This window comes from Etheostoma spectabile, chromosome 13, assembly GCF_008692095.1.
Source record: "Etheostoma spectabile isolate EspeVRDwgs_2016 chromosome 13, UIUC_Espe_1.0, whole genome shotgun sequence".
Lineage (NCBI taxonomy): Eukaryota > Metazoa > Chordata > Actinopteri > Perciformes > Percidae > Etheostoma > Etheostoma spectabile.
The window spans coordinates 27,685,355-27,694,978 of record NC_045745.1 but is presented as its reverse complement, the minus strand read 5'-3'; the positions used below and the strand labels follow the sequence as shown (position 1 = coordinate 27,694,978).

Genomic DNA, 9,624 nt, shown 5'->3' with positions numbered 1-9,624 from the left:
GACACAAATTCCTTCCAGATACCTGACCAGATGTTCTTCCACACGGACTACCGACCTCTTATCCGTGACTCTAATAACTACGTGCTGGACGAGCAGACGCAGCAAGCCCCACACCTTATGCCTCCACCCTTCCTGGTGGATGTTGATGGAAATCCTCACCCTCCTCACTACCAGCGCCTGGTTCCAGGAAGAGAGAGCTGCAAGGAGGATCAGCTGATACCCCAGCTAGGATACATGGCTAACAGTAAAACCTGCTCCCTCATTACTCCTACCATTCAGAATGCTTGCAAAGTTTTAACTCAGGAAGTGTAACTGACAGTTTGTGTCTGCCGTTTTGCTGCTTAGGTGATGGGGAGTTGGTGGAGCAGGTGCTTGGCCAGCAAACGGCAGAAAACAGAGAAAGCCTATTAGACAATCTCATCAGACAGTTGCAGAATGAGCAGGACCAGCGTCAGAACGAAGAAGAGCCGGCCGAAGAGGAAGAAGGTATGTTTTACTTTATAATTTGTCAGCAAATTTGATTTTGGGTTATATGTTGTGTTCTTGGTTTCTGTGTTCAGTGTGTTTTAACCTATGCCTGTTAAAGTCTGAGCTCTATTGTAAAGCTGGGACCATTGTGTGGACACCAGACTTTTAATGGTTAACTTATTTTGCCAAAAATGCCATATTTTCCAAGGTGACATATAGTATTAACAAACAAATCTCTATCTGAAGCGGGAGGTGAAGAAGAGGTGGAGGCCTCCTCCTCGGCTGCTGAGTCACACAGGAGTAGGCAGGTGGACGGGGTGTGGCAGATGCAGCATAACGCCCTGCGGAGTCAAGTGGCCACCGAGAGGGACCTGCTGGCCTGGAGCCGCAGAGTGATGGTCAATGAAGTGCCACAAGGGATATCCAGGTAAGGCAAACAGAGAGAGCAGATTCCAATTATTTTAATATGAATGTTTTTTGTGTACAGTACATGATTTCCTGATGACATTATTTTTATTTATTTTATTAGAGTTTCGGAGGAGTGCAGAAAAGCCAAAGGTGACATGGAATGTTCTCTATACAATGCAGAGAGGAGGAAAAAACCAGTAACATGCACACCCAAGGTATGCTACTCATCACTTCAGTTTTCACAAGTAAAACAAAATACTATCCATCCATGCCAATTCATTCCTGCTATACTTATTTTCCACACTTTGAAGAACGATTTGTTGACTTCACGCCTGCGCTCCCTGCGGCCGACCAAGAAAAAGCAGCAGCGGCACACCTATCAGACCCGCTCAGCTCAAGTCCGCCGTCCGGGGACCAGGAGTCGAAATTCCACTAACCGACGTAACTCTGACAGCCAGATAGACTCTGACAGTGATGGAAATGTACGTTCCGTCCTTCTACTCTACGTATCCAAACATGCCATGGGGCTGTGGAGCACCGCCTTTTAACTACCATTCATCATAGTAAAGATATTGTGTTTTTGTTGACAGGCAGCAGCAGAGGTGGAGCAAAGCGAAGCCTCCTCCGATGGTGAAGCTCAGTGGCAAAGCGAGAGCAGCTCCAGGTGAATATCTTTGACTGAGCACTTTTTATCAGGATGTAGTTATAATAGCCCAACTAACATCACCCCTCTTTCATTCTCAGTGACTCCTCTAGTGAATATTCTGATTGGACAGCCGACGCTGGGATCAATCTTCAGCCGCCAAAGCGACCAACCAGGAGGCCCGTCCAGCCCCAAGGTTACAGCAGCTCTGAGGAGGAAGAAGGCGATGGCAAGGGAAAGGAGGCCAAGAAGAGGGACAATGAGAAGAGGAAGAAGCCAAAGGAGACCAAACAGGTACGCTAATGTGATCCGCTGCTCCTGTACTCTCATGAAAACATGTCTCTTTACCATACAGTACGGGAGAAATTCTGTACTTGAACATTTTTTGTTCTAATTATATATACCTAGAAACCCACATCCTCTCTGGCTGGGCTCGATGCGGAGGAGTGGCTGCCACCATCATGGATAATGGAGACCATCCCACACCGCTCTCCTTTTGTTCCACAGATGGGAGATGAGGTAGGGAGTGCCGCTCTCATGTCAAACAGAAAGAAAATCCATTGTATTACATACATTTTGACCATGGTTCTCATGTCCTCCTCCAGCTCATCTACTTCAAACAGGGCCATCAGGCCTACGTCCGGGCTGTGCGCAGGGCCAAGGCCTACAGCATCAACCCTCAGAAACAGCCGTGGAACAGACTCGACCTCAGGGTGAGGCCAAGTTTTATTTAAAAGCCAGTGTTGTTTACAGGGCAGGCCCTAAAATGCTCCATTAGACACGCTGTTCAGAGAGACTGAAAACAGCAACCAATTGTTGCAACTTTCGGATTCTGGCAGTCTGAAGACCAGGCCCACTTTCCACCGCTGTTAGCCAGGTTAAAAAAATGTGCCGTGCTCCTGGCCTTCCACATATTCTTTCCTGGCAGTATGTTATATGAATTGGGCAGTGCCTCTTCATCAACATTAGTGGCTCTAGAGATGGCAATATCGGTTTGTCCACCACTTTGGTCCAGACCAAAATATTTCATCAACTATTGGACGGATTGCCATGGCATAAAGGTATCCATGGTGCCGAGAGGACGAATCATGTAATTACTTCAGTAATCCTTTGACTTCTAGCGCCACCATCAAGTCAAAATTTCAGGATGTCCAATCCCTTTGTGTTAAAAGAAAATGCAAAACTTATGACACTCCGATCAGCCTGCTGTGATTAGTGTTAATTAACACATGTTAACAAACTAAGGAGTGAACATGCTAAACATCAGCATGATAGCATTGTCCTTGTGAGCATGCTACCATGGTGATAAAGCTAGCATTTAGCATAGCTGCAGACTCTTTGGTCGTGTTAATTAAGCATTGGAATGGGCTGATTAAGTGAGTTTTAACACGCATCCTTGCACAATCATTGCAGTGTGGTATAAAAAGAAAATCTATTAGGCGTGTCAAGGGTGTTCTCCTAGTGTAGCCATAACTTTTTTTCTTTCTTGAGACGTTCTATTCTATTTATCACCTCCATCAGAGTCTTACCGTTTTTTCTTCTGCCCCTTCAGGACCAGGAATCCGTGAAGGTGGTTGGAATTAAATATGAAGTGGGACCTCCCACCCTCTGCTGCCTAAAACTGGCTTTCTTGGACCCAGTCTCAGGGAAGATGACCAATGACTCTTTCTCCTTAAAGTAAGCATTTATATACAGTACTAGCTAACAAGATGTTGAAGCATGTGCATTTCATTTCGTCTTTCATTTCCACACTCTACAGGTACCATGACATGCCAGATGTCATAGATTTTCTGGTATTGCAGCAGTTTTACAACGAGGCTAAAGAGCACAACTGGCAGCCAGGTGAGTATTTTGAAGTGATGTGCTTACTTATCATGTTCATTGTTGCGGAGAGTGTACTGTCCTTCACTTATGTTTTGATCCCGTCTTCACTTTGCTCTCTTCAGGTATGAGGTTCCGCAGCATCATTGATGACGCCTGGTGGTTCGGCTCCGTGGAAGACCAGCAGCCTTTGCAGCCGGAGTATCCAGACAGCCTGTTCCAGTGCTATGCAGTAAAGTGCGTCTGAATTTGCAGTGCTCTCTGTTAAATTAATATTCTCCTTTGCTGACCCTATGTCACGTTTCATTACTGTTCAATCAAATAAGTGATTGTAATCTCGCACACAGTGTGGTTCACTAACTAATTTCTGTTTCATCAGGTGGGATAATGGTGAGCGGGAGAAAATGAGTCCCTGGGACATGGAGCCTATACCTGAGGAAGGTCAGTGATATTATTAATATAGAGTAGTCCACCTGGTTATAAACCTGTGCATTTTTTGGAGCGATGACAAAATGTCAAGATTTTTTTATTTTGAAAATACCTACTGTTTAATGTAGTTCCTTTCAAATTGGACAATATATTAATATCATGGGATTTCACTCCAAAAATGGGATTTCATTGTGATACATTTCCTCTCACTCATTTATTTTGAAATTAATTGAGGTCTGTTTTTAAAGCTTTGTCTTTCAACAATGGAGCATTATTGCCAACAACCGTGTCAGTGGAATCAGGGCAATGTACCAAAACAAACCAAGAAAAGATTCTTTCCTTGGCCTTATTAGAAATCCCCATGAGGTAACATGCAGGGAACATGTGTTCGAAAAAGACATTGTGCTGAGAGAGTAAGTTGAAATGTTAAGTAAATAATGCACGCATAGATCATACATCTTTAAAACGTTGCTAAATATAAAAGTAAACTGTGTCCATATAGATCAAATTAAATATCCATGAAACAAAATACAGAAGGAATTTTGTACTCCCAACAAAAGAAATATAAGCAAATATAAAAAAAAAAAAAGATTTTCCTTCCTTTCCATAAAGCTGGCCAATTGTTTTCCAGACAAAAAGGACTATTATTTTTGCTTTTAGAGACCTCAACCTGTTCTTAATGTTGGCCACTAGGATAGTCCATTTAAAAAAAATATATATATATATTTTTGGGACAGGCCTTTTATTGACAGGACAGCTGAGGAAGTGAAAGGGGGAAGGACATGCAGCAAAGGGCCGCAGGTCGGAGTCCGACCCGGGCTGCTGCGTAGAGGAGTACACCTCTCTATATGGGCTATGGGCGCTTGCTCTACCAACTGAGCTATCCGGGCGCCCGCCACTAGGATAGTCTTGAACAGTTAACATTTGGGAACTAAACTATCCCACATACCCACATACAAACATACCAGGCTTCCATTTTCATAAATCAGTGCAGATTTAATCTGCCATTTTATACCAATAGCAGAACAGTGGAAATGAAAAAAGATTTTGTTTCTAAAACATGGATGTGCCTTTTTTTTTCTTTTTTTTCTTTACATTCTTGGCTTGACATCAATCTAAGATGTTTTTATTATAAAAAATAAAAATATATCCTTCCTAATTGGAATATGTTATTATTTGTGTATTATGATTGTGTGGTGGGTACTTATCTATATTTCATAATCGTTCTGATCAATTCACTAAATACCTTTTCATTTTCTGACGCATTTTGTGGTTCCATCAGCTGCGTTGCCCGAGCAGGTGGGTGATGGCGTGGAGGTGGCCGAGGAGGAGCTAATGGCCCTGCTTTACACGCCTCAGGAAGGAGAATGGGGGGCTCACACACGAGATGAAGACTGTGAGAGAATCCTCCATGGCATCGATCAGCTTCTAACACTGGGTAGGCCACCGATGACACTGATGGAAAGGTCTGAGCTCGTTCATGTCTGCCATGTTTGATCTCACTCCTGGTTGTCCACAGATGTAGCCAAGGCATTCGCGTCACCAGTAAATCTGCGGGACTACCCTCTGTACTGCACCGCGGTGGCTTACCCCACTGACCTCAGCACGATCCGCAAACGAGTGGAGAACCACTTCTACAGGTGAAGCAACACACATAAGCTCACGCATTTTTATCCTCGCCATGAGTCCAAAGTCATGATGACGAAGAGTTGACATTTGAGTTTGAAGTGTGGATGTTCTTTCCTGTGGCAGGCGGATCTCTGCACTAATGTGGGAGGTGCGCTACATTGAACACAATGCCCGCACTTTCAATGAACCTCAGAGCCCCATTGTAGCAACTGCCAAGGTGGTGACTGACGTTCTCCTTCACTACATTGGGTAAATCTTCACACAGTTCATGTTATAGCAATCTCATTGATAGCGGGGCAAACCGTGATGAATATTTCTACACACGTGTCTGATGCCTTTGCCCTCTGTCTCACTCAGGGACCAGAGCTGCACAGACATCTTGGATCTGTATCACAAACTGAAGTCTGAGGTCAGCAGTGGAGAAGAAGCTGAGGTGAGAGAGTTGGGTTGTGTTAAGTGTGTTTATTCTGTTTTTTTACATTATGGCAACATCGTTTTTCCTAGGATTACTGTTTTTTGCCGTAAATAGTCATTTGGGTTTCCATGTGTTCCTCTGTAGGCTGAGTTGGATGTGGACTCTGACACTCCAGGCACATCTACAGGACATCGGGTAAGAGGGATCAGAGTCCAGTGTCCCACAACAATCCATCTTAGACCCTCACAAAAACGAAAAATCATCTGCAGTAGCTCCAGTCTTAGTTAATTGTATCTTCTCTACACCAGGGAGCTGACCTGAATTCCAAGAAGCGAGGTGTGGTCTTGGATGTGAAATTCTGGCGAGGTCAATGCAAAGAGCTTCTGCGTCGTATGATGGTCTCGCCAGATTCAGTCCCGTTCAGGCGGCCGGTGGACCTCTTCGAGTATCCGGTAAAACAATCTGAAACAGTTTGCAGTTACAAGGCCGCTGACACCAGAAAACAGATCACACACTTTGAGATCCCCTTAGAAATGCATGCCAAGGGTTTATGAGTGAAAGCAGAACTTAACTTAAACCTCTGCGTACATTACCGTTTCTGCTCTCCACCTTGTTTTCTTCAGGACTATCGAAACATCATCGACATGCCAATGGATCTGGCTACAGTGTCCGAGACGCTGGTTGCAGGGAATTATGAAAGCCCGATGGAGTTTGCCAAGGACGTGCGCCTCATTTTCAGCAACTCCAAAGCATACACGCCTAACAAGAAATCACAGGTGAAGTACAATCACTGATTGAACAAGTACTGCAGCTATTTCTGCTTAACGCCTGACAAAGCGGTAGTCTAATACAGAGATATTCAACAGGGGGTCCGTGACCCCTAGGGGGTCCTCAGAGTAAGTACAGGAGGGCCGGCTGTAATGTTTAAAATGTTTTGGAAAGTTTTTTTTTTTTAAATTCCAATATGTCGGAAAAAATACAATATGAATAAAACCTATAAATAGCAAAAAGAAATTGCCATATTTTTGAAAAAAGCCCATTTAATTTACACATTGAAGATAAGCCATACAGATAAGCCTAAGGATTGACTGTGCCTTCCACATGTATGTTCAACATTAAAGGGGAACTATGCAGGTTTTTTTCTTTAGCTTAATTTACCTTAACTGATCTTCCGAGTCTCTGGAATGGTTACATGACTTTTTTGAGTTGAATGGTGGTCGTCTCGCTCCCCCCTAGCGCCTGTGAGCGAGAACCACCCTTGCAATTTTTGGCCGGCGAGTCGCCAGACTCAGCGTCAGGAAGTACCGCGTGATATCAGGTCTCGCAATGTAACGAACTGCTTCACAGCACTGCACACATACGGACATTCAGGAACTGGCTGACAAGGTAGCGATGGAGGTTTTTTTTCCAAGTTTTTCACACTATTGTCATGGCTGAGCCGGCAAAAAGGAAACGTTGTCGGAGGACCAGAAAAGAAGAAACGGCAGACTGACCGAGCGAGGAGTCAGACCCCAGTTAACATAGGAGCTGCCAAATATCTATTCCAAAGCTGTAGGTGATATACATAATACACAGTATATAGAAATCCTTTTGATACATCCAGCCCAGGTTAACATGCAAATTAATTTTATACAATATATTTGCAGTAGTTGCTACTCCGTCTCTCTTCCAATTAAGGGGTTCTTGGTCTAAAAAATGTTGAAGGTCCCAGATCTAATAGATTGACTCTGACTGTCTTGTTTTATGTCCAGATCTACACCATGACCCTCAGCCTGTCGGCCTTCTTTGAAAAAAACATCATCTCCATCATCTCGGACCACAAGTCTGCCATTCAGAATGAACGGCGGACTCGCCAGAGACTCAGTTACAGGAACAGAATGCACAACGGAGGCAGCTCCCCGCCCATCAGTCCATCCCCCAGGTGCTGAGCCTCATTCAAAACTGCTCATTATCAAATGATATTTTTCCTTCCAGTGTACACAGGGTGTCTGCAGCTCCTGAAATGATCTTAAATGTGCTGCTTTAAACTCAAAGGCCTGTTTTACTCTTAACATGCAGCTTTAGAAAGTCCCAGTCCTAGTCCTCCTGGTCTAAAAAGCTATTTAAAAGCCTTTAATTAAAGCTGATGAAAGTTGCAGGCACTCTGCTATTATATAATGTAGTTAGTTATTCTGAAAGGTTGCTTCTTTTCTTTGTTTCCATATGTCCAGCCCTAACGGGAAGCACAAGTCAGGAAAGGTGTCGAAGCCAAAAAAATCCCGGACCTCAGCGAAGAATCGTTCCCTGAGACCACATCAGGGTATGACTGCAGTATTGTGTGTTGTTGGTAGCAGTGTTGGAAGTAAAACAATCATTACTCTGCCAAAATTGTTACGGCATTAATTCTGTCATTACCTTGTAGGGTTTGCTGCTGTGGACAGCTGATTTGTCTATAGATAATGTAGCAAACAGTATGTCAATGAGTAAGGCCTACTTACTGAAGATCAGATGAAATGCTTTGTACTACCGTCGTACTGTGAAAAGTAATATGAATACGGTCCTGATTAGTAATTAGCTGTGTCTTGTTGCTTTAGTTCAGCAAAGCAGCAGTGTAGCAGAGGAGGAGGAGGACATCCAGCCTTCTTCCCCAAGTTCAGGGACGAGCAGCAGCGAGAACAGAAACCAGGGGCCACACCGTGTGACCCGCAGCCAAGCAACTCCGGTGAAGAAGTCAGGTATGACGAGCAGTACGCGTATCGACGTCTTTTATGTTGATGTGACTTCAAAGTTCCGGTGCAGAAATGAACCACCGTCCTCTTGTGTTGCATCAGGGCGCCAGCGCACGCTGCATCCAAGCAACGGCTCCAGACAGCGCCACGAGCGAGAAGCGCCGCAGTCTGACGATGATGAGAAGGCGGATTCCGGGTCCAACAGATCCTCGTCGGAGTCATCCTCCACCTCATCATCGTCCTCTTCCTCGTCATCGTCGGACAGCGAGAACAGCTCCGAGTCTGAGATGGAGAAGTACGTGGAAGGGGGAGATCACGACTACAGCAAAGCTCCCTGTCTGTCCGTACGCCTCTCGGCTAAGGGTAAGCTGGCGGCCTCAGGGAAAAGAAGACACAAAGGAGGCGAGGACGGGGCCCAGACGGCCAAAAGAGCACGAGTGCAGCTGCCTGTAGAGGAGGAGGAGGAGGAAGATGAGGAGGATGAAGAAGAAGAGGAAGAAGAGGAGGAGGAGGAGCAGCAGCAGCCATCGGATCCAAGACACGGAGAGGATGAGGGAGAGCAGCAGCAGCAGGAGGAGGAGGAGGATGAGGATGAAGAGGAGGAGGAGGAGCCCGAGGAGGAGGAGGAACCTGAGGAGGAGGACGATGAAGACAACTCTGTTGAGACAGGGGCTGTAGCAGTGACAGCAGCAGCAGCAGCTAGCAGTCTGAGAGGCAGCCAGTGCAAGTCTCGACGGGTCAACACGCGCAACCAGGGCCGCAGGACAGTTCTGTACGGAGACGAGTCAGAGGACGATGGCCATGGGTCGAAGGAAGACCCCCTCAACCTGGGCATGTCCCGCTCAGGACGGGTACGCCGCATGACTGAGAAAGCCCGCGTCAGCCACCTCATGGGCTGGGGTCACTAACCCGTCGCCCTTTTTCAAACCTCAATAAAAGAAAACTATTTAACATGAGTAATACTTCAGGGATTTTTTTCTTTCTTTTTGTACAAGTGTATATATAATATATATATATATATATATATATAAATGATTTTTCTTTTTATCTGAGACTGCTTATGGCTCTCAAACTGATAGCTGGTGCTCATGATGTTTTCCCTG

At 45.1% G+C, this 9,624-nt stretch overlaps 1 protein-coding gene across 1 annotated transcript in view; it reads left to right on the top strand.

The window, feature by feature from the left end:
- Positions 1–9,618, top strand: part of LOC116700994 (bromodomain and WD repeat-containing protein 3) — a 14,911-nt gene extending 5,293 nt beyond the window's left edge. The window contains exons 17-40 of the mRNA XM_032534515.1: positions 19–244; positions 346–486; positions 715–895; positions 998–1,091; positions 1,188–1,358; positions 1,467–1,540; positions 1,621–1,813; positions 1,928–2,038; positions 2,125–2,232; positions 3,072–3,196; positions 3,279–3,361; positions 3,466–3,577; positions 3,720–3,781; positions 5,052–5,207; positions 5,289–5,409; positions 5,522–5,647; positions 5,756–5,831; positions 5,958–6,008; positions 6,122–6,265; positions 6,437–6,589; positions 7,565–7,734; positions 8,024–8,112; positions 8,387–8,527; positions 8,624–9,618. Of these exons, the coding sequence (XP_032390406.1) occupies positions 19–244; positions 346–486; positions 715–895; positions 998–1,091; positions 1,188–1,358; positions 1,467–1,540; positions 1,621–1,813; positions 1,928–2,038; positions 2,125–2,232; positions 3,072–3,196; positions 3,279–3,361; positions 3,466–3,577; positions 3,720–3,781; positions 5,052–5,207; positions 5,289–5,409; positions 5,522–5,647; positions 5,756–5,831; positions 5,958–6,008; positions 6,122–6,265; positions 6,437–6,589; positions 7,565–7,734; positions 8,024–8,112; positions 8,387–8,527; positions 8,624–9,429 (3,714 nt within the window). The 3' untranslated portion in view covers positions 9,430–9,618. The remainder of the gene's footprint in view (positions 1–18; positions 245–345; positions 487–714; positions 896–997; positions 1,092–1,187; positions 1,359–1,466; positions 1,541–1,620; positions 1,814–1,927; positions 2,039–2,124; positions 2,233–3,071; positions 3,197–3,278; positions 3,362–3,465; positions 3,578–3,719; positions 3,782–5,051; positions 5,208–5,288; positions 5,410–5,521; positions 5,648–5,755; positions 5,832–5,957; positions 6,009–6,121; positions 6,266–6,436; positions 6,590–7,564; positions 7,735–8,023; positions 8,113–8,386; positions 8,528–8,623) is intronic.
- Positions 9,619–9,624: the final 6 nt, after the last annotated feature.